The 25,380-nt window shown below is 37.2% G+C and overlaps 1 protein-coding gene across 1 annotated transcript in view; it reads left to right on the top strand.

Annotated features, from left to right (window-relative positions):
* Positions 1-6,658: 6,658 nt before the first annotated feature.
* LOC109042304 (scavenger receptor class B member 1) overlaps positions 6,659-25,380 on the top strand; it is a gene marked incomplete at its 5' end in the record, with an annotated part of 48,155 nt that continues 29,433 nt past the window's right edge. Inside the window, 3 exon segments of the mRNA XM_072305663.1 lie at positions 6,659-6,750; positions 10,314-10,477; positions 12,240-12,384. Of these exon segments, the coding sequence (XP_072161764.1) occupies positions 6,659-6,750; positions 10,314-10,477; positions 12,240-12,384 (401 nt within the window).

Genomic DNA, 25,380 nt, shown 5'->3' with positions numbered 1-25,380 from the left:
GACTTTCCAAATTGATTTTTTGACATTTTTGGAGGAAAAACAGGTCAGTGACTTCAAACGCAACAGAAGAAAGGTATGGCAGTCAATTCTTATGAAATTCACGGATTTACTAAACCTACATTTGAAATTATGAGTTCATTTTTTTCTTCAGCGCTGATTAAACCAGAGAACAAAAATTTATCTCCTTCTTCAAATGTCTAATTACCGAGCGCAATCCCGCAATTTTGAAAAATTAAGCATCTACAACAGGAGGTTAAACCGCAATCATGCCGTTACTTCAAAAGTTCAAAGGAATGTATGGATTAACTTCGCCTAATCATGGCATAGGCCGGGGCTTTTGTTTCCTTATGCGATCCGTTAAGCGTCTTGCGGTACGATTAAAAACCGCAACGCAGGAAAAAGGCTCCAAATTACCATACATTAAATCATCTTCATTTAAAAATGGTTGACGAAAATGACCGTTCAATCACGCGGTGTGGCCCCGAGGATTCCAAACAGACCGCATTGCTCAAAAGTGACCAATCCTTTCGAGGATGCCGCTTTGAGACTTTTTTCCATCTTCAAATCACCTAATGAACGCAAACTGTCGGACGCTTGAACAATTTATCAGATAAATATGTCCGATAGACGATAGGTAGATAGATAATTCTCCATTTGAATTCGTGAAAATGAGAGAAAAAAATAAACTGAAGCGAGAGGAATGAGAAAAAGAAGGAGAACACGAAGGTAGAAGAATACAGATTAGGGAATAGTAAAGGAGTGGGGGGGAGAGGAAAAAGAGGAAGAAAAAAAGTAGGGGAAACAGAAGGATACAAATAATATGAGGAAGAATAAGAGGATGAGGAAGAGGAGAGAGCATGATAAGACAAAGAGAAAGAAGCGGAGAAAAGGAACCATTTTTAGAAAAAAGGAGCGAAAGAAGAAAAGAAAGAAGAAGGAAAAAAGAAGAATATGAAAAATAAATAGTGGCTGAAGAGTGAGAAGAAATGGAAGAATATGACAAAGAAGGAAGAAGAGGAAATTGGTATAATGAGAAGAAAATGAATAAAGAAGAGAATATACGAAAGAGGATGAAGGAGAAAAATAAGGATTAGAGAAAAGAGAAAGAGGAATTCCGTCGATTTCTTCATTTCCTCCTTTCTTCTATTTTACCGTCTTCTTTTTAATCTTTGCGTCCCGTCGTCCGATTTAGAGCACGAAAACTCTGGCAATATGACCAGAGATGTAATTCCACCCTGAAGCGCTTTCAGACTTGCTCGTCAAAAGCGCGACAGAAATGCGGGCTTTCAGCGACTCGATTATAGTGATGGAGCGTCCTCGCTGAAAATTGAGTCGCTTGAATGGCACCAGTTTCATCACAAAATGGGGGTCAAAATGACACCAGTGAGTTATTCGAAGTGACAAATGACTCCGCCTTTCAGAACGAAGCTCGTCGCTAGACCCTGATTTACCGCTTACAATCAGTTCACTATCAGCCATCCACGCGACGCGCGACGATGAGGTGCTTGCTCAAGAATAAGTCATAATTCGCCCGCTGGGAATTTTATTAATAAACCCTGTTGCCTTTCGCATGGTTTCGAATTTTAAGTCAAAATTTTACACTATAAAGTGTATCAATCTCAACGTTGTATTATGAGAGATCCTGATGATTTATCTAGTATATCTTAAAACTAAGTATGGACCTTTAGATAGAATATTAATTAGGGCGCTTAGAAGGCAAGGCGCATTAGTGCAGTTTTGCAAACAGTTGAGGCGTTAATGATTTCAATCAAAACTACTGTGAAATATACTCTGTGAAAAATTCTCGACGAAACCCAATTTTTAAGCATTGGAAAATGACTCTAAAATTTCTCTTTGCCATAAGGCTTAGTATCATTTGGAAACGACTGTAAACATATATTACTTGAAATAGAAAAAAACTGCACTTCAGTGCCTTTTCCTCCAAATCCCTCAATTGAGGGACCACCAAATATGTTCTCGTATCAGAATTTCACCCAAAAGCACACTAAAATTTAAATAATTTTAAAATCAACTCTTATTTGAGATTATAGTTTACATTTTACATTAGAATATGGAAAGAAAAAGCCAAAATCAACAAGATAAATGAACTACTAGAAACAGTCTAATACATCCAACAGATTATGAAAGTTTATTTTTCGATAAATTTTTACCTCTTTTCTGATTTATGAACAGTGAATAGTTCACCAAAAATACAAGCTATTTCTAACAAGGTAACATACAGGATATCAAGAGCTGCAAAATGTCAATAAAAAAAGTATCAAACATATTCTCATTTCTAAGATATTTCATTCAATTGACAAGTAGAATTGTTTGAAATTACCGATGGTTATTATTTTTGGCTCTTAGGTAAATAGTCTTTTTCAGCTATGGAATTAGCAAGACTTGTTTTACAGGAGGAGCGGCAACTATGCTCCAGAATGCGATTTTTCCCGCCAAAACGCGCGCAGGATATCGAAAGTCTGCGCGACGACGTATCGAACAACCTTTGCGCAATCGCTGAGAACTTGACCACACGAGAACTATAACACTCTTGCGCACGGTTGCCGAGGCTATGGTTGATTTTTATGCTGCACTGAAAAAAAAAAAAAACACATTGGATCTAGAGTCCAGACTCTTAAAAACATCGACAAGAAAAAAGTACTCTTGATTCAATCAGATTTAAGCTTAAATCGAGAACCAAGCCTCTTACTTTGAGCGGATTTCCTTTTGATTGAAGCTTCTGATTGAATCAAGAGTCCTTTTTCTTGTCAATGTTTTCAAGAGTCTGGACTCTATATACAATGTGTTTTTTTTTCCAGTATGATAATATTTTGTTGGGTGGCTTCTTTGGTAAAATCCTGATATCATACTGGTATTTCACTCAGATAATATGCGAGTTATGCATGAGAACGTCACCAATATGATCTCAATATTTTTACACTGTTGTGTTTTTACTACAGGCTCTGCCAAAAGATGAGACTCCTTTTTTGCCAAGAAACAATCACAAATGTAAAATGAAGGGCATTTTTACAAAATTCTTTCCATTTTCAGAAAATCATATGTTAATTTGAAGTTCTTATTTTCATCCTGGAGCCTGCTTACACTCGGGAAAAGAGTAAACTATAACCGATGAATTTTAGATCGAAAATCCGAAACTGTACGAGCTGTTAAAACGTAACACTGGAAGAAAAAACATATTGGAACTAGAGTCCGACTCTTGAAAACATTGACAAGAAAAAATACTCATGATTCAATCGGATTTTAGCTTGAATCAAAACGAAATCCGTCGAATTAAGAGGCTTGGTTCTTGATTTAAGCTAGATCTGATCAAATCAAGAGTACTTTTTTCTTGTCGATGTTTTTAAGAGTCTGGACTCTAGATCCAATATGTCTTTTTTTCCAGTGTACGGGTTCTGCCAGACGATAAGACTCCTTTTTTGCTAAAAAACAATCACAATGTAGAATGAAGGGCGTTTTTACAAAATACTTTCCATCTTCAGAAGATCGTATGTTAATTTGAAGTTCCTATTCTCATCCTGGAGCCTGCTACATCGGGAAAAGAGTAAACTATAACCGATGAATTTTAGATTGAAAATCCGAAACTGTATGAACTGTTGAAACGTAAAGTGTATAATAATTTTGATTGATGAAACACATAATAAGAGTTTCAATCAATAGTAAGAGTTAATCCTAAGAAATATATACGATTTCTGTCTTCAACTTTCAACAGAATTATTTTATCACCATGAAAATTTAAATATTCAAATAATACGTGTTTATTTGAACAGAACCCAAAAACACCTAACAATCAGTTTTTTTTAAAAAGGAATTCTTCCTACCTAAAGCCGAATTTTTTAACAGGAAATATTCATTGAAAGTTCTTCAAGCTTATTATTGAAAGATTCAACAGAGCACAGACTTCAATTGAAGTAAAAGAAAACAATTTTACTTAATTCCAAAGAAAACATTATTGAATCATGTATAGCAACAATAGCACGTTTAGCATGTTACGAAAAACAAGCGAAAATCAATTAGAAACAACATGAGTTTTGGATTATTACTGGTGGCTTTGGTATGTAAAAAAAAAATAGACTCCTCCGAGAGTCTGAAATACAATCTGAAGCAGTATTCTTGAAGAAATTTATCATAAATGTATGATTAAACAGAAATTTAGAAATCGGACTGTTAAATTAAAAGAAATGAATTCACTTGCACCTTAATATCCAGGTGCATTTGAATCAATCTTTCTTGAGCAGACCTTAAAAACAATATTTCCTCAGAAATTGGAAGTATATAAAAATTTTGCAACATACAATAATTTTGAATTGTGAAGCAAGTTAGATTATGTTAACGATCTGGCAACACCGCGCTGGTAAAGTGCGAGACTTGTGCAAGCAATGAATATATTTTACGGCTGCTTGCAGCGCTGTGCGGACTTTGATGAGCTGTTTTAAAACATTTCCATTCTTGATCGTCGACATTGTCGGATTTTCAGATTCTAAAAACTTTTTATTATTAAAAGCTACATACTATTGCTCCACAACGGATTCCGTCTAATAATGATCGCGACTTTCATTCGGCGATGGAAATAATTTCAGGTCAGCTCAACTCAAACAACATGAACTTTTTGTCGATTCCCCCCCCCCCCCCTCTTTTCAAATTTTTGAAAAAGCAAATAAGTTATCAGTGAGATCCGAACAAATATTTAATTTAATTTTTTTTCTTCAAAACTGTGGTGAATGGTTTTTTTAATAGATAGGTTTTTCTTTATTTTCGTCTAACAGCCTTGCAAATCATAGACACAGTACTTGTTTCCATCTGGAGTAAAATTGCAAAGATTCCATATTATTGTCATTGATTCACTAAAATTTCACTATGAACTTATATTTGATTCATTAAAGCATCTTACCATGTATCCGATCAGATGCTACATTTACTCGACGGACATTGTATACATTCCTACTCCAGCGTTTAAGTCTCCAAGGTATATAATACGATGAGTGACTTATTAAGCATACTTTTCACGGGTATTTTTCCATCTGCTGCTCAACTACTTTCAAGATATTATAGAAATACTTGTTTATTGATCATCTAAAATTAATTTGACAAAAAAGAGCCTCCTTTCCAAACTAATTTTTAGAATCTTATGCTTTGAAGAAAAATGAATAGGAAAGTTAAAATTTTAGGTTTCACGAAATATCTTTTATTCCAAACGCCGTTTTTTAAAAAGATATTGTAAATTCTTTAAGTTGCATGAAACCATTATTGTATTATACCTCTATAATGTGTTTTTTATATTCAAAAGATTCACCTCTGCAACTAAATTTTCAGTCTCAAAACTTTCCCTCAGGTCACAAGATCCTGTGCAGTTATTCTTCTTTGAACCGTTTGCCTCTTAAAATTATACAAAAAGGTCCTGAGCATGCGCTGATGTCTAGGACATTTCAATCGAAACCCACCCCCGCACTAAAAAAAGACACTTCTTCAAGGAAACTAGCTGGCATTTTCTCTTGAAATTGTCAACCAAAGCCTTGGGTTATTTTGCGTTTTAATTCTCGTACTGACAAAACTTTTGTGTAGTTTCTCTTGTGCAAGGTTTGACAAAAAACATCCTAACGAAACTTATAATTTTACAGTTCAAGGGTAATGTTATTTACTGTTTCCCCAAGTGATTTACGCGCATGTTTCTTGTTTGCCAAAAAACGCGATTCCTCTCTGGTAACCTCGATCTCTATCTGAAAACTACGCATGATGAAAAATGGCCCGCTGTGGGCATAGATTTACACGATTGTTACGGTACCTGCGTATTACACAGAGTTATATATCTTAATTTGCGTCTCCTCTAATGTGTAATTCGTGTATGTTGTAATCCGTTTTTACCTTCCTCTCTGCGAGCCTAAAATTGCACAAAAAGAGGACTATCAGGCTCGTATCCTCCCGAAATTACCAATAAAATGTGTTGTCATCGGACAATTGCAATTGGAAATTACGCATTAATTGCATCCCGTTCCGTTATTACTTACTGCATGCAACTGGCATCAGAAAATTTGATGAGACACGTGTTTTGCTTGATTCGTCTTCTTCTTATTTTTCTTCCTCCTTCTCCTTTTTTTCTTCTTCTTCCTCCTCCTCCTCTTCTTCTTCCTCCTCTTCTTCTTCCTCCTCTTCTTTTTATTCTTCTTCTTATCCGTCTTATTCTTCTTGCTCTACGTATTCGTATAATTCTTCTATTCTCTATTCTTTTTCTTCTTCTCTTATTCTTTTTTCTTCTTCTTTACTTCTCTTCTTCTTATTCTTCTTCTTCTTCTTATTCTTGTTCTTATTATTATTATCTTATTCTTATTCTTATTTTTCTTCTTATTCGAGTCTTGTTCTTGTTCTTATCCTCTATTCTTCGTCTTATTCTTCTGTTTTTGACAGATAAGGCTTAGTTATACAAAGCCTCAAAAAACTACGGCAACATATTTTATAAAGTCATCACTTGGCACAGACAGAGATGCTCATAAGATAATTTCGTATCTTCTCTAAAAATTTTATTTCTGGGATGGTACAGCGCAAAAAAATCCAACCATCCTTCTTCTTAAGTGTCTTGAATGTACTTATTTTTCAATGATTCCTTGTTTGTAATGCCAATTTTTTGGTTTTCTTTTTGTTGCAGGATTTCTAAAACTTAGCCTGTGTGGACTGATCTTAATAGCTTTATCCTATGCCATTTATATTATCAATCCTGTAGATGTAATTAAAGCTCAGGTCAGTACATTTCTATCCTTAATTCAACGAACCCCCTGAATAATTTGAATATTTATGTTTATTTAACCTTATTTTATGACAGTTTACCGTGAAAGCAGCTCCTTGCGGTGATTCCATGTTTTCCCGATAATTTGGTTCACAATTTTCCCTAAAGATTCTGAAAAATCAAACGAAAAATATTCATAACTTTCCTAAAAAATGAACATGTTATCGAAGGAAATTTGGCAGCTGTCGAATGTTCATACGGCGTTCTTCCTCAGCACGGCAGAATTGGGCGTATATCGTGCTTATCCACATCTATTTTCCCGCTTTGAGACGGTTTTAATAAAAGCAGCATGTTAGTTCTCAGTCCATTAACAGCGCGTAGTTAGATGAGCCTCTTTTCCATTTTTGGAGAACAGGGATTATCGATCATTCGGACGGAAAGTTGATTTCTAGCTAGTGCGTATAATTTCAGCTCACATTAGCAGATTTATATGCATTTATACCCAACAACTCACTTTCCACTGTGAAAATTAAAATAATCAAGTCTGGTTAGTGCCTGGATTCCTTTCCGGCAGGCATCTCGTTTCCGGGGAACCAGGCTGTACCCCTAGATGAATACACAAGTTTGGGAAAATACTTGTGCCACGTATTATATCTCCTTGTTTTACTGCGAGAGCTCTGCATTCAATTTGAATAAATCATCGTATAATTGATGAGTTGGGAGGAGCCAATTGGGTTTTATGACCAACAGAAGACAATACAAGATATACGAGTGGATTCGTTGAACTTTTTATTACGTTTGTTGATGATTAACCTGACGGAATGAAGCAAAAAGATCTATGTGCAAGCGTTGTTTTCGTAATAAACGCATCCTGTCTCATACTTATGCGCTTTTTCGAAATTCTGAATGCGGATGGATCTCATTGCTAAATGACGTCAAATTATGGACCATTAGCCAATTCTGCCGTGCTACGGAAGAACGCCGTGTGAACATTCGAGAGCTGCTAAATTTCCATCAATAAAATGGTTATTTTTCAAGAAAGTTATGAATATTTTCCCTTAAAATTTTTAGGAGTTTTCGGTGAAATTGCGAGTAAAATTATCTGAAAAATTGGAGGAAAAATATTCACACGTTCACTAGAAAATTCGTGTTTTATCAAAGGAAATTTGGCAACGCCTGAAGGTTCATACGGCGTTCTCCCTTGGCACGGCAGAACTGATGCGGCTCTTAAAATGGAGGGAATCAGCGTATCGAAATGACGGAGAATGTTTTTGAATCAGTGGTTATAATTAAATTTACAGATTACCTGTCCGTGATTTACGACTAAAAAGATAGTCGGAAATTTAGTTTCAGCCACACTACACTTTTATAAAGTTCTTAGAAGCTTGAAAGCGTCATGGGTTTCCCAAGACTTTGCCATTCCCTCTGACATGTCTGCTAGTCATGGCATCTGAGATAATGAAGGGAATTGTATGACTGCTTCATTTCTTACATTGTTCATCTCCGGAATAGTCTATCTCTAATTAACAGATCGAAAAGCTATCATTTCGGGAAAAAAATCGAGTGCACACTTAAGAAAATTCAAGTTAAGGATTACCAAAAATTTTAGTTGTTGTCATATGTCACTTTAACTTCTTTTAGTTTCTTTTATGCGTGCGTAAAAATAGTCTTAATAACATGAATCTGTACAGAAAACATAAGCGGTTACTTACAGCTATAACAATAAGTAAGTTCAGAATCAAAAGCACAATGTTTTCATATTTTATCTTTGTTAAGGTTCTGTAGAGCGGTTCACGCATCAGGAATTTAGGAAATCAACTCCTTAGCAAAATATCAACATATCCATTAACCATCAAATGAGACACAACTCATACAAATGATCGTTATTCAAAACCAATGTTAGTTATAAGGGCATGTAACTTTTATAAAAGTTGAGATTCGTGCTTCCTTTAGTGTCGGACAGTTTTTACTCAATCGTAAACTCCTAAAGAGAAAGCATGCAGCAAAGTGTCTTTAATCTTATCGGTGATCCAGGATTGCGCGGGAGGTCTAAGAAAATATATGAGGATTGCGCGAATAAAAACCTTAACATCTGCTACAGGAATGCGCAAATTTAAAATGAAGTAAATTGAAGGTAGAAATTTGGCAAAACAGGGAACAGTTTGCAAATAAATGCATTTTTATGTTGACACTAATTTAGGTTGGTTTGTTGACAAGTCATTGATGTATTACCCAGTGGCGTGGCGTGATTTGCGACATATCGATTGTTATGCCACTTAAACCTATGGTAAAGAATCGATTATTAAGGTGTTCGCTGCGAACACCCTGTTTATCGATCCTTTTCCATAGGTTTAAATGGCAGATCAATCGATATATCGCAATTCACGCCAGAAAATTATTTAATCGTGAGAAATGGGGCAACGTTGGATTGCTCATACGGCGTCGAAACACAACATAGGCCTCTATTATTCGATGCCGTGATTATTCTAATGCGAGTTCGAATAATCGCGCCGAACACAGTGCGGCCGGCGTTGAACGTATTTTAGCGCCTGCTAGACTGGAGGAATACTTCACGCATTGCGCCAAACAGTGCGGTCGGCGCACAGCCCATTTCAGGCCTACAAGACTGCACGAATACCTCTCGCATTACGCCAAACGCAGTGCCGTCGCGCGTCGGTCAGTTTGCGTGAAACGCATATTAGCGCTCACAACTCACAAGACTGTAGGAATGCTGTAGGACTGCGTGTCATCATTATTGACTTTCTGCTCCAGTTTTTACCATAATTAAAGGGGAAATATGTGTATTCACATTGTAACGATTCAGAAAATCGGATGATATTTATTTTATTTTATTTTTTTAGTGACATTAAACAGATATAGAGTGAACTTTATCGGGTAGAAATTGTCGACACTTTTATTTGAGATCATTTAGGTAAATCCACAAAAACTTTTTAGAAAAACTCTGTTTAGCTTTTTGAAAACATGTATTAAAAATAAAACATGAAAAAGGTGCGTGACGTTGCAATCAGAGATAAATATACCCTTTCTTTCGGGGGATCTCGTCGGGGTTTGAATCCATTCATTTCTTAAAAAACTTGAACACGGTTGTTCTACGATGTTTTAGTTTTACGTGTAGTTTTTTCCAATATTTGGTGGCCGCGTAGCAGCCACAGGCCCTTAGTTCACTTTTTAAATATCTTTGAAAGCTCTCTGGGTCATTCGTGCTGCGAGGGCTATCCATCGAGAAGAGACATGCCCGTAAGTGAGGAGAGAATGAAATCTTCCACGATGTAGTTATCCACCACATACTACCAAGGTTGCCAGATTAACGTTTCCTCATTGAATATTGAATATTCGCGCAAACATATGAGTTTTCAGTATCAGAATAACTCGCGCAATCCTATGCATCTCCAAAAAGGTAAAAAAGGGGGCATTCGCGTAATCCTATCGCAGTCAATCTTACCTTGTATAGTGCCCTATTGTCATTGATTATGAGGGGAATAAAATGTATCCTACTGTGATCTCTGTATTTGAAAAAAGTTTTTAATGTTCATTTCCTTTGTTTGGTCTGTTGCAGAGACTGAGATTTTTCGAGGGTTCCTTTGCATACGGTCTGTGGAAAAAACCACCCGTAAAAGTGTACATAAATGTATATATTTTTAACGTAACAAATTCCGAAGAATTCAAGCGAGGAGATGCGCAGGAGCTAGAGATCAAGGAAATCGGCCCCTACGTATACTGGTAAGTCTTTCTCATGTGCTTTTATCAAATAAAATCACAGTATCTGTGATAATGTGATAAAGAGAAGTAAATAATGAGATATCCATATTAAAAGGGACTGTGTGGCACATATAAGGGGACCGCGTTAAACAGAAAGGAACCAAGCTACATCAGCTATTGCCAAATTGCTATTGCCAATTTAATGTTTTACATGAAAACGGTTCTGCGGATTTTCGTGCAAATTGCAGTGAAAATTCTCAATAGTTTGAAGCAAATCCCTAAAAAATTTGAAAGGAATCCGCACAAACGCTCTCTCGTAAAACATTGTATCGCCCAGTTAAATTTGGCAATAGCTGATGTGGCTTGGTTCCTTCTGTTAAACTCGGTCCAAGTGTAATTCAGTTTCGGTTGGAAAGTTCTTGCAACTTTGTTGATAATAGTCAGATCTCATTCACATTCCTGAAAGGGGCAGTCACCATGCTTGATGCATGCTGAGTATCGTGTTTCCGACTCCCTGAGCACAACTTTCGGATTCAACTCGAAGCTTCTATTGACCCCTACAACAACTTAAACAGAAATAGATTGAGAAGTAAAATTAAATCTTGCAACAACACATTTTGTTTCTGTTTTGCAGATGTTTCTCCCATTGGCGGAATTGCCCGCAGCCTAATTTTTTTTCTCTCCTTTTTTGCGATTCCACACAAAGTTGGTTTAGTTGAGCGCGGAGAAAAATTTATGACTTTATGAACCAATTAGTGGTCTATATGAAACGCCGCTAGTAGTCGTAAATGAACTAATAATTATCGGTCTGTGAATCATATTGAGGTAGCTCGTACCATACTATGGTGCATATATCATAACTAAGGTTTACGTGCTATTATTATACAATGTTGCCTTTACTACAATTAGAGGTGTTCCATATGGACCACTAATTGGTTTATAAGCCATAGATTTTTCTCATCGAATAACATGAAGTCTATAAACTTTAAATTAGAATACTAAGGCAAAAATAGTTCCATTTGCAATTTGTATGAAGTTTGCTCCAAGGCTAGTTTTTTTAAGTGGACTGAAGCTAAGTTCTTACCCCATCCTCCTCCAAAAAATGTCAAAAACAAAAACAGGGGCCATCATTGATCTATATTAAATCTATGACCTATGTGAGAAGTGAAGTTTCCATTGATGACCAATCAATTTTATTTTTTTATTGTCGTGTTACAATGGTACATATAATTTTTCATAAGTTAGCAGCCCTACACTATTGCTCATAATTCCAAAACTCCGCGACTGGTTTGCTAACGCAATCCACACATCAACTATTTGGTGCACCGGATATTCTCAAATCGTGCGTCCAACATGGGCATAATTCCATTCGTCAGAAATCAATATTTAGCATTTAAAAACTCTTGAAACTTTTAAAAAGCTTATTTAAAAGCTTCCAAAACTCCCGCACTAAATACGACTGGTTTGCGAACGCAATCTACACATCAACTATTTGATGCACCGGATATTCTCAAATCGTGCGTCCAACATGGGCATAATTCCATTCGTCAGAAATCAATATTCAGCATTTAAAAGCTCTTGAAACTTTTAAAAAGCTTATTTAAAAGCTTCCAAAACTCCCGAACTAAATACGACTGGTTTGCTAACGCAATCCACACATCAACTATTTGGTGCTCCGGATATTCTCAAATCGTGCGTCCAACATGGGCATAATTCCATTCGTCAGGAATCAATATTCAGCATTTAAAAGCTCCTGATTCGCTCGTCTGTTTCATGAATGCAGGGAGGAACTAGAGAATCAAAACGTGACATTTCACGAGAACAAGACGTTATCCTACACACCGATGAGGCTGATCCACTACGATGCAGAGCTGTCCGTTGGAGACCCTGATCTTGACTACATCGTTGTCCCGAACATTCCTCTTTTGGTAAGTCTCTAACCACCATTTCCTGATACCCAATCACTCGGAAAAAGCATAATTAATATTAAGCGCTCATATTGGTGCTTCGTCACGCAGATGTCCGATTTCGTGGTTTTAGCTGACGCCAACGACGGTTCATTTTTTGGTTGTTGGTTCATGTAAATCAATTAGAGTGACTTCAGAGACTCATCGTGTATTCTCATCTCTTAGGGAATTGAAAATTCCCACTATCAATCTTGGTGTGACAGATGATATGTATGGTAATGGAATATCCAAGTTATACAGATCGTTCCGCAAAAAATTTCGCTCTCACTCTTTTGCCAGCAATTAAGATAAATTATCCAATTACACTGTAAATGCCACCAACTTAAGGAGTACAATTCAAACCTTGTTTATTCGTTAGAAGTTAGTGCGGTTCTGGATCTGAAATTTTGTAGGATTTGTGATAAAATCTGAATTACTTCGAGTTGGGGTTTTACCTTTTATTTGCAGGAGATATAAACGGAGAAACGGAGAAAATATAAAAACGGAAATATAAACGGAATTTTTGCGAGACGAGAAGATTGCGAGAACAGAGATTGATCAAAACTAAAAATTTGGTGACTAAGGCAACGACCAAGGGGGACCCTCCGCTTCAGGATCCTCTAATTCTAGATCTATGACATTGCTAAAGGTAAAATTTAGTGATGTGTACAAATTTGTCGGACAGTTTAATCTTAAAAAACTGGGTTACCTACTAATTTTTAGTAAAAATCTGTTAATTGGTTCAAAATATGTGTAGAGACTTTAATTTGGCTGTAAATACGAGAAGAAAACAACGAGCGAAAACACGATAACTTTATTGATAGGCACCAAAATATTAATGTGGTTGTTAAGTTATAATAAGACAATAGCCACAACGAGAAAATAAATACACAGCAATAGAACACAGATCTTTTTATTGTTTTTTCTTTCTTCTTTTTCTTCTCTCACTTCTGCAGTGGATATTAACACACAAAGAGAATTAACGGTTCGCTAAGGCACAAGGCAGGTCGGTTTAAAGGCATATTTTAGCCATTTATTTCCAAAGAATCTCTTTTAAGGTAAGGCTAAAAGCACGAAAGGCACCCGGTATCACTCTTGAGTTATGAAATTATTTCTTTTGGTTTTTTTTTCGTAAACGTGTCGTGTGCAATAAGTATTCACGTCCATTTGAGATTCCTTCCATTTTAGAGAATTTCGAGAGTATCGTTTTTAGTTCTCGTATCGGATAGTTTTGGCTTGATATTTGAATTTTTTTTCCAAAAGAAGAGACAACTGAAGAGGTCAGACAACCAAGAAGACTTGCTATCCATCATCCAAATTTTTGGACAAGCGCAAAGTATTTAGACGAAACCAAACGTGATTATTTCGTAAGATGTAACCGAGCTTGTCCTAAACGAAATATATAATATATCGTAATTCAGTGCCGTTTAAAATAGCTAACTGACCGTGAATGACGCAAAGATCATCGGCGAGGTTGCCAGTTCTCAATGTTAAAGCACTTTTTCAGTGATACACGATGAGTCACTCACACGGATATTTATAGGCACACAGTAGGTACATAGCCTATTGAAAGTTTCATACTTTCCGATTCTGTTTATTTTTTCAAATTAAAGCTTATAAACAATATCCTTGGGATTATGCGAATATTTTTGAATGTGTGATAAATTCACAGAGCCTTAGATAAAAAATCCTTTTTTATTTATTTATTTTTTTTTATTTTTTTCCCCCTTTCCTTCAAAAGTGAGACCTGAGCGGAAATGCAAAGATTCCTATTTTCCAATTTTAGACATACATATTTAGTAATCTATACTTCATATGTGCCTTCTTCAGAAAATATAAATTCGTCCTTTGATGATAGACATTCATTATAGAATCACTCTGGCAATAAAGTTTGCGCGTAGCAATGATTTGACATCATTAATGATGTGCGTCCTCAAAGATTGTCCACTAAGGACAATAATTGCGTCTCTTTCACACTTCTAATTTATGTCAATGATTTACGAGACAAATGGCACCATATCTTAAATTTTATTGATTTAATTTAATTTTATAGATCTTGACGGACATGGTAAAAATTAAACCATGAATTCATTATTTTTATCCAGGACATCGATTTTTCAAGTGAAATTAAGTAGCTCTTATGCAACCAATTAGGGGTGGCTCGTATATTGTTGGGGCGTGAGCAATTTTCTTCATTTTTTTCACATTCCCTCTCCCCATGTTAGGCTCTTATCAGGAGTCTATAATATAAATTTTGGCAAATGCCAGGCACTTCATGCCACCTCTCACACTTTTCTATGCGCCTGATGTCACTCATGAACGGTCTCTTATCTTGGGCTACTTAAAATTCAACTTTTTAATTTTTCTAATTGTATCAATTCAAGTAAAAAGGTTCCTCGTATTCAAAAGTATTTGAAAAGAGAATAACGCTAAACACACGCTTATTTAGACCAGTTTACATCGTGACATCCTTTTTCGACATTACGTGATCTATCGGTCGCAAAACCGAAAAACTCCATAAAAATATATACAATTTCTTTCAGTTGTCAAATTGTGTGCCGAGCTGAAAACAACTCGGTGAATGGATGAATATCTGCATTGTACCCTTTAAAATCTTAGTTTGAATTTATAAACCAACAAGAAACAAATGAATACTTCGGTCTGAACATCTCTCTGAAATTTTCTGTGAGTATTCTTGAATGAGCGCATAAAGGCCACAGCAAATTTTACATAAAACTATTGGTCAGTGTTTTCATGAAAAAATAGGGGAAAAAAGTAAAGGAAAAGCTACTTTGCAATCAAGGATACGCATATTTGGACTGCATTTTGCAAAAAAGAACCACGAGCATTGCAATGTTGCCAAGACTGTGCAACTCCCTTGGTCTTGGAAAAAAACCTGATTATCCATTGACAGTTTCTATTTTACTCGCTGAAAACCGTGAATCCAAGACAAAAATTACCATGTAAATTTCGTACTTTTTCATGATTTCAGTTATTTTACTGCAAAGCATGAATTTGCACAATCTTAACATCATTGCAATGCTTCTGGTTCCTTTTTGCAGAATGCAATCCATTTGTGCTCCAGTCATTAATAATTAGTTTTTTTTTTTTTTTTTTTTTTTTTTTTTTTTTTTTTTTAACAAAAGGCAGGAATAATTGCCGAAATAGGTGGACATTGCCAGGTCAAAAAAGCTAAACACTTTAAGACCTCTATCGAGACAAACTATTCGCAAAACCATATACTTTGCTACAGCTTGTCTATAATCAGTTCAATGGACGTAATTATAAATGTTCGTGTGTAAATGACCATTTGGCGCCCGGGTCAGCAACAACGCCCTCCTATTTCACAACGGAACCCGCTGTACAGATTTGGCCTCAGTTTGGCAAGTCGTTAGCATTTGCGCAAAAAAATGATCTTGATCCCCGACGGAGCAAATAAATTTGCCCAACAAGTGACGCACCGACAACAGAACCACCAATTTTGAGTGCAGAGTGCCCGAGAAACTTCCTCTCGAAATAGCGTTGACCAATGTTAAAAAGATTTCGGCTCTAACATTGACAGCTGACAGCAGGCAGGTGTTCGGAACTTTGTTGTCATATATATATTTTAAGATATTTTTATACTTATATTTTTGGTTCCATGGGCCTTGAAGAAAAACCTGCTTCAATCTAATATCGGACTTTATCATTAGCCTCACATACTCATACCAGTCCATTCCATTTTTTTCAGTATTTAACAAACATTGAAGGTCATTGACTCATAGGAAGGCTGTTATTTTTGGTTAAAAATACCATATTCGACAACCCAGGCTGATGACCTCTAAAAATGAGTAAAATATTTTGCCTCGGTTTCGATCGAATTCAGTACTAAGTCATATGTTTGGTTTTATAGTCAATTTTAGTTCACTATCTTTTGAGTATTTGGTTTTGGTCCGTCTCACGCACGAACTGGAAAACGGAAATTTCGAACCGAAAGTAATTTTTGAAAACAGAAAAGATGCTTCAGTGGTGATTCTTGAAAGTTGGCAACACTGTTTTTCCTCCATTTAATTGTTTGCAAAAAATCGATTCTCAGTAAGGCAGCTTGCCTCGCCTGGTATCGATATTTTTAATGGGTTTAAATGGAAGCAAAACAGTAACAGTGTTGCCAACTTGCAAGAATCGCCACTGCTTCACTCATTGTGACATAGATCTTGGAGACTTTAACGCTCGGGAAAGAAAAAAAGACATAATTTTAAACGTTATTTCAGGCGTATGGCTTTTGTATGAGTAGAAAATATTGAAGTAAACAATATTTTAAGGATGTTTCAGATTGATACTTTCATATAAAAAAAACTTTTGGAAAGGAGGAAACCGAAAAGAAGGATTAAGCACACTGAGAAAATGTATTATCAGCGAGAACAATGAGATTAGTTTAGTGATCAATTAAAGATAAGAGTATAGACTTTGTTTTTTTACAAAATGGATAATTTAAACGAGCATACACAGGAAATGTTAATTTATCATGGTTGAGCTGATTTTGGCATTTTTTGACGTTCCTACGTAGCCCACGTAAAAGTATGATGAGGAAACTGGTTTGAGTAGTGTTTAATTGTGTACCCTGTCTTGTGGCCTATTACCTTTTTCCTGATTATGTAGCCTCCAAAACTTTGGTGGCCTTAAGACCTCCTAACACCTCAGTCAATCACAGTGTAAAATGTTTAAACACCCCCTTCCGCTTATTCCTTGAAGAAATAAGCTATTCAAGGACGAAACTGATAGTTAGGTTCCAAGCAGAAACAATATATTTTACAGACCCCGCGTCAGCAATCCAAGCAATTTTAATTGGACGAGGCAAACGTTAAAGTCAGATTCAAAGCTATTTTTTACCATGATTGATGAGCATCTTGCTGAACATAGAATTCGCCGAATAATAACTGATGGATACTGATTACTTTGATCAGGAGGTTTTTGAAAATGATGTTAGGTTTGAAAAAGCAACGGTTCATATCTGCCGTAATTAGTCATTGTTAGGCTAATATGAGCTTTGAATTTCGGAAGTTCTAAACCACAGGGCAGGTGAATGTCTCAAAGTTTTTTAAGTTTATTTTCCATTGAGCACGTAATTGAAAAAAAGTCTTATTTTGATACCCAAAATCAACCCCAAAAATACTCGCGTTTAACTGAAAATTACATAATAAAACGTATGCCTTTTAGCATTTTTATTTTCTTTTACACCTTGAACACATTTCTGACTTTAAATTAAACCCAAATCATATTTCAAGAGGGGAGGAGGTCTAGGTGGGACTTTGCTTTTCAAAGCGAGGGCTTTCTTGGTAGGTACATAACCTCATAGAAAAAATATTCTTATTTTATCCCAAATAATAGGAGATCGTATCTCTTGAAAATATTCGCGTTTGACAACTCTGCGGCCGATCGTTGAAATTGATAGACAAAACGATAGACAAAGAAGCTAAAGCTTCCTCCAATGAGATTCCTCCTTATCCTTTTTGTCTTCTCTCTCTATAGCTTTACCTAATAATTTCACCAATCAACCCGCTGGAACCCTAGTATTTTGTCTTTGGTCGAAAAGGGGGCCCCTTTCTCGGAGAAATAATCTATTTAAGGAACGACGGTGACCAGAATGCCAACTTCCAAGATGCACTGAAAAAATATTCTCGGCGTTTTTAACAAGGAACGTTGGCACCTTTACCATCTCACTTTTTTTTACCAATTATTGGTAATTTTACCAAAACAGGCTGGTAAGCTTACCTAAAAACCGGTATTTTTACTGTTTTTTTTCAGGTAAGAATACCGTTTTTATTGGTAATCAATTCCCGGTAACGTTGCCATTTTATCTCGGTAATTCTACCACAGTCGAAAAAAAATATTGGCGTTTTTACCAAGGTCCAGTGAAATCACCGAGAAAGTTCAATAATTATACCGAGATTTCTCGGTAAAATTACTAATTCCACAAATGGTAATTTTACCAAGAAAAAACTGGGATCAAATAGAACCCTGAATTCTTGGTAATTTTACCCTTTTCTTAGTAAATACACCGAGATTTTTTTTTCAATGAGAGAACATTCACTATTTTCGTATGACATCACTCAATCCCGATGGCGGTGACCCTTCCTCGTGAACAAGTGACCCGCGATAAAAGAGTATTTTACATAATTCCGCACTGCAGCGCGGTTTGCGGTTCGCGGTTCGCGCCTCCGCAGCCAATTAATGTGGAACAAGAAACCGGTTGTCGGTCGTTGGACGCTCGTTGTTATCTCATCTTCGGACACGGGATGTCAACAGTGTTACGTCTCGTCTCCCCCCTTCGCCTTTGCACAAACGTTAAAATCCCACAATAATTAAAGGGGATTCCGGCAGTGTTGCCTTTCCGCCTTTCTACCGTTTTGACACCCAGAGATAATTGGATCGCATTTAGCAAAAAGGAACCAGCGCTATGACAGTGTTTTCAAAATCGTGCAACTTCTTCTTTTCTTTAAAAAATACTTTATATATGCCCAGTATTAATTATTTGCACAACTATTTTCCTTAAAAGTTAATAATTTTATGGTGGGAAGCAAAAACTATTTGCTATTCTGGGAGACTTTTGAGATAATTTTAAAGAAGCAGCATTTCTACAACACTGTATTCGCGCTGGTTCCTTTTTGCTAAATGCAATCCAATTCACTCATGAGCTGAATTGGATTGCATTTTGCAAAAAGGAATCACTAGCATTGCAATGATGCTAAGATTGTGCAACTTCATTTTTTGCAATAAAATTGCGGAAATCGTGAAAAACTATGAAATTTAGATGGTAATTTTTGTCTTAAATTTACAGTTTTTAGCGAGTAAAATAGAAACTATGAATGGATAATCGGGTTTTTCCTCCAAGACAAAAGAAGTTGCACAATCTTAGCAACATTGCAATGCTAGTGGTTCCTTTTTGCAAAATGCAATCCAATTAGAGAGTTTGCTGGAGCTGAAATACCATCGATCACTTGAACTCGTCTAATCCTTAAACCCTAAATCGAACAACAACAACAAGAAATTCCGTCGCTCTACGTCGAAAATAGCAGACACGCGTAAATTGTGCCGTGTTACCGTAAAGAGCAGCCCACCCAATTTTGAAATTGAGTCTTCTTTAAAATTCCTCTGATTTAATTATTATCACATGGATGATTCTACTTAAATAAAAAAATCTGCCCGACTTACAGAATATAAAGCTGAGACGGTCTGGCCAGGGGTGCTAGGCTGCTTCAGCACCCCAGAAATGCTGACAAGTGCCTCAGAGGGCCCCCAAAACTTGAAAAACCCACTTATAGGAAGATTTTAGAACATATAGGGGCCCCACCCGATAGGAGGGGCCCTGAAAACGCAACAGCACACGAAGAATTTTTGATTCAGACCGATACTAGTTGTTGCAGAGCAGTAAGTGCGCGAAGATGAACGTTATTTTTTTCGACAAAACAGCAGTAAGTCCACATTATCCCGCGAGATAGTCCTAGCTCCATCGACTCGGGTAAAATTTATCGTGCACTGGAAAAAAAAAAAAAAAAAAAAAAACACATTGGATCTAGAGTCCACACTCTTAAAAACATCGACAAGAAAAAATACTCTTGATTCAATCGGATTTTTGCTTAAATTACCAAGCCTCTTAATTTGAGCGGATTTCCTTTTGATTTAAGCTAAAATCTGATTGAATCAAGAGTATTTTTCTTGTCAATGTTTTCAAGAGTGTGGACTCTAGATCCAATCTGTTTTTTCCAGTGTGTGGTATTCAGTGAAGCTTTAAATCTGCGAACTTGTCGTTGAAACGCATCTAGGTATTTCCTTTAAAAAAAATCAAAGAAAAAGTCTGATTATTCCGGACACGTGGCAAGACTGATGACGAAGAGTGCCGATCCTGCCGCGGTATGACTCGCTCGAGATGGATGTGATATTGGCATGAGCAGGAGCAGGCGTCTGGCATTTGGGCCGAGTTCAGTGGGTTAGTAGCGTCGATTTAAGACCCGCGGAAGTGATGGCTCGCACCTATACTCTGACAGATGGCTCCTGGTCGCGAACCATCGCGGGATGCTCGTATGCCGAAACGGATCGTTCGATCTCTTTGTCTCGTCCTAGCAAAAGGCCCAACCGGCCGATTATTGAAATTGATAGACAAAGCTATAGACAAAGAAGACAAAAGGGATATGGGGGGATCCTTTAGGAGGAAGCGGGTGGTTGCGATGGACAAAGAAGGTAAGTAATAGACTAACCGCTCACAGGCGTCAAATGCGCCTAGAAAATCGGCCATGGTGCCTACAAAATGAAGGATCTGCGCCAACTTGGCCCCTAAAAATTGCTCCTTAAAAATCTGGATTTTCACAGGAATTCACATAACGAAATAAAAACAAATCTATTCGAATTGAAAAAACTCAGAATTTTCAGCACTGCAAGTGAAAGCTTGCTATTTCTATTCTTCACGATTTCATTCTTATAGTGCTTTTGTCTTCCCCAAGTTACAGTTACTTCCTAGTTCTGTTACAAAAACATCTTGCGTCTAACTAAATGCGCCGTAATATGTAGGCAAAAAGTCCATTTGGCCCCTAAAAAATCTTCAATGGCGCCTAAAAATCGGGCTTGATGCGCCACATGGCCCCTAAAACTCAAAGGTGAGTTTCGAAACTGAGACTAACCAACGGCAACCGACAAGAGACCCGACACTTAGTGCATCATTTTCCTTCGTAGTCTGTAAAGACCACCAGTTCCAACCAATGGGATCGCTCCATACTCCCTATTCTTCTTTGGCTGTAGCTTTGTCTACCAATTTCAATAATCGGCCCGCTGACAAGCGGCACGGTGATCATTCACTGTCCTCTGCTATTTCAGTCCTTCAAACTAGGCGGTTGTGTGGTCGTAGCGGACTAATTTAGTAGCCACATCATTTGATATACCTCCGTTAAATGGTTCTACTTCTAAAAAGCGCGGCAAACGATCGATATCAAAAGATTTCGCTTGTTAAGAGTGCGGAACCATCGAATATCGAACGACGAAGTCACTAAATCAGTCTTTACATCGTCGTTTCCCGTGCTAAGGAACGTAACTTTATTCCAAAGTCACAACATTGATAAAAAGGTTCGATTTTTTACAAGAATGTGAATGTATGCTAATACATAGATGGTTATGCTAAAATCACCGTCTCTCTGTGTAAATGACTCTTGTTTGTGAATGCAAGTGTTTTTAATTTAACACACATATCAACGAAGTTGATTTTTGAAGCTTTTCAATGATTTGTTTGCTTCCTGGAAACTTTTTCAAGTTAGAGAGTTTTCATCCGCAAGAAAGTTTCCAGATTTTGAAGGCACTCTTATCTTCACATTCTTGAGCTTTTACATCAATATTCCTTGAGTATAAAAAATGTTCGTGATTTTTGGCCAACGTGCGCGTAAGAGTTACCTTAAACACTAAAAATCTCAATACACAGGGAAAGAGCCATGAGCCCATTCGAGCACACTTTTCCGTCGAAGAGCTTTGCTGTTTGGTGCAACAGTAGTTACGACCCTTTAAAAATTGGTTTCCATTGGTTCCTCTGCATTAAGATTTTCAGTTTTTAGCTGAACCCTTACGCTTGTTGGCCAAAAAATTACCAACTTTCTGTACCTATGATCGAATCGTGCGTCAAACCACAATTGGACGGAGTTAAACAGAAAGGAACCAAGCCACATCGGGATCGAACCGAAAAATAGAGGTTTAAAGCTTAGCTCCTGCATAAGACTCAATGTAAATGATAAACTTCTAGTTCAATTTCTGCAAAATTTCCTCCAACAAAAACTTTGAATTTTTGGCGATAGATAGTAGAGCAGTGGTTGAGTTCAAAACCACTCATAACTCAATTTTTTCAAAAATGTGGGTTGGTTCCTTTCCGCCTAACTCAGTCCAATTAGTTTACAATCTTGAGAATGTAAAAATCTCTAAATTTAAAAAACAAGGGCGGTATCCCTTTGATAAATAAAGTAAAAGTACGATAGAAGAGCACCGCTTTCGATGTACATGTTTTCTTCAGTTTCCTGATCAGGATCGATCATTCACAATTATTTAAGACCGCAGGCGTACATTATCCCGTGCGCATACACATACAGGCGAAGGGAACCTCTTTAATCATACCACGCGTCACGCCCAAGTTCAGCTGGACGGCTTTTGAAAAACTTGCGTTTTCCCGCTGACATATTTTAAGTTCTATCGCGGCTTCGCGTTTCCGGGATCTTCGTCCAGGTCTGCGAACGTGAGATCTCCGATCAATAACAGCAGTTGCCATACTTCATTTAAATTGCTTGAATTCCACGTCAGTTTTTTGAAAAAAAGTCGTATTTTCCACCACTAGCCGTCAACGTCACAGAGCCAGGTTTGCCAGATCGCGTCGTGAAGTTCACTTTCCTCGCGAGGTGGTATGGGGAAAATGAAGTCTTAAACGCCGACTCACGGCTATGTTGTTCGATTGATCTTCCTGAACGGTTTTTGCGTCATTTGTATCAATCGGAGGAGTTTGATGCTACATTTCCGTGTTGTTATTCTTGCTCGGTGTAACGTGCAGTCATCGAGCGGTTTTAATTTTCCAGATGCGGCCTGGGCGATAAGCACATGCAGCTGCGTCTTAGTAATGTAACAAAGCCATATCTATACTGAGGAGTTCCGACTTTCTTACGAGGAAAAAAGTCTCTTTTTAAGATTCAAGTAAAGGAGCCCACAGAAAAAAAGAACTTAAAATATTTTTAGACTCCTGGTTATACGTGATTCCTTAGACTTTTAGTAGCTAGTGCAACATTTGTTGTAGCGTTAACTACGCGGCTGGTGAGATATACAGAAGCTGTAGGTTATTCTAAAGTTTGAAGCATCTGTGAATGAAGGAAGTATCCTGCAGAATGAGTGCATTCTTATTTCTCTCAAAGTCACGTAGATGTTGCGAACTTGCGAGTGGCGACTACCACTAACGCGATTCAGGTTCGATCCCGGCGGCTCGCACCTGATTCTTAACGCATTGGCGCCTACAAACCTAAGTGGATACTTCAAGCATTGTGCGATGCGTGAAGTATCCACTTAGGTTTGTAGGCGCCAGTGAGCCTCCCGCACTAGCAGCTCGCCGCTCCGCTCTGTTAGGCTTTAATATTTAGCGTTCTTTTGCTTTCTCATGCTTTTGAAATGTTAGCACACTTTGCATTGATTATTCTCAATTAAATTGATAGTAAAAAATATGTATCAATTTATCAAAGGAGAATAACAATATAATGTGTGTTTTTTAAATATCGGTGGTTCTTTGTCAAAAATGATTTCCAGAGCACTTTAATTTTTTCTTTTACATGTTGTGCTTTCATTGTGCTGCAGCGAGGTGTACGCGCAACGAAACGCTCAAAATTTGACGTATTTGACTCTAAAAGGTCGATGTACAAATCGGTCAAAACTAAAAATTGCGTGCTTCTTGGTTTTTTCCCTCTTTTATTCATTTTTGCAGTTCCTGTCGGCACAACTGCGGCTCATTAAGATTAATGTCGCTTGGAAAAGGTTTTACAAATATTTGTCACGTTTTAAAAATATAAATGTTTTCAAAATGAAGTAATAATTTCGTAAAGAAAAAATAAAAAAAAATACCTATACATATATAAGGTATATTGTGCATTCAATATTTTAAGGATATAAATAAAACCAAATATTCACCAATGACAATTTAAAAACATGATTCAAAAGGAGAAAGTAATAACATTTCATTTAGAAAATGAGCAACCATAACAACACGTACTTCTCTCTCAATTTCTCATTTCCATATTGTGAATATAATTTTACATAGCGACTAAAATATAACGCTTGGACCAAGTCACTGTTGCTTATTTTACGTGTGGGCGTATACTACTGGACAAAAAAGGTGCGCGGACAGAAAATCGTCTACAAAATGTCCTGAAACCACCGGTAGCGCCATTTTCTCAAAATTCATGGTTGACATTTTGGTAAACGAGTTCTTTCATCTCAACAGTGCTCACCTTCCTCTAGGAACCTGAAAACACACCTACATTGAAAACAGCTGAGCTTTTCTTGAGTACAATCGTATTACAGCTTTCCTGCTTGTTTTTTACGGTGTATTGGGGAAACATACCCATGAAAGCCAGAATGGAGATGTTGCATGTGTGAGGAATTTGCGATTTGACTGTCGATTGTAATGTAAAAGTTCGCGAGAAACACGATGGTGCCACTGGTTTTCTCTGAAATCAACTCCCAAGCTCAAAAAAAGCTCTCAAGTTAAAGCCAAAATGGAGGGGATATCCCACGCTATCCTGAGAGTCCACCTCTACATCAATACAAACTCTCCAAGCAAAGATAGGGAGCAAATACATTGGCAGGGTTGCCGTGTTTTCAGTTTTGGAGTCCTCAGATAAAGTGGCAGCTGGCAGCCCTGTCAATGTATTTGCTCCCTATCTTTGCATGAAGAGTTTGTTTTGATGTAGAGGTGGACTCTCAGGATAGCATGGGATATCCCCTCCATTTTGGCCTCAACTTGAGAGCTGTTTTTGAGCTTGGGAGTTGATTTCAGAGAAAACCAGTGGCACCATCGTATTTCTCACAAACTTTTACAAAAGAATCAACAGTCAAATCGCAAATTCCTCACGCATGCAACATCTCCATTTACGAGGGTTGCTCCGGTCGGACCCATCCGTATTGTGACAAACGATTACGAATTTAAGCTTATCATCAGGGCGGTAGGAAGGAGACCCGATGACACACGTCAACAACCTTACGGCGACTCGATTGGGTCCCATAATCGGTGAGCCTTGACCGCTCCTGAACTTTGATTCCGCCGAAACACCATCCGCGAGTACATTGTGCCGACATCATTTATCAAGATTACCAGGATGTAGGAGTAAAATTTTGCACGGCGATTCTGAATCATCCTTGAGTTGTCAATTTGTCGGGCTCATTTAAACGTGCGAATCCATGATACTCATCGTGGAAGTGCTCGCTTGAATCTTTCAAGCA

This window comes from Bemisia tabaci, unplaced genomic scaffold (assembly GCF_918797505.1).
Source record: "Bemisia tabaci unplaced genomic scaffold, PGI_BMITA_v3".
In the NCBI taxonomy this organism is placed as follows: domain Eukaryota; kingdom Metazoa; phylum Arthropoda; class Insecta; order Hemiptera; family Aleyrodidae; genus Bemisia; species Bemisia tabaci.
Note: the sequence above shows the minus strand (reverse complement) of the source record. Positions and strands in the feature narration are given on the sequence as shown.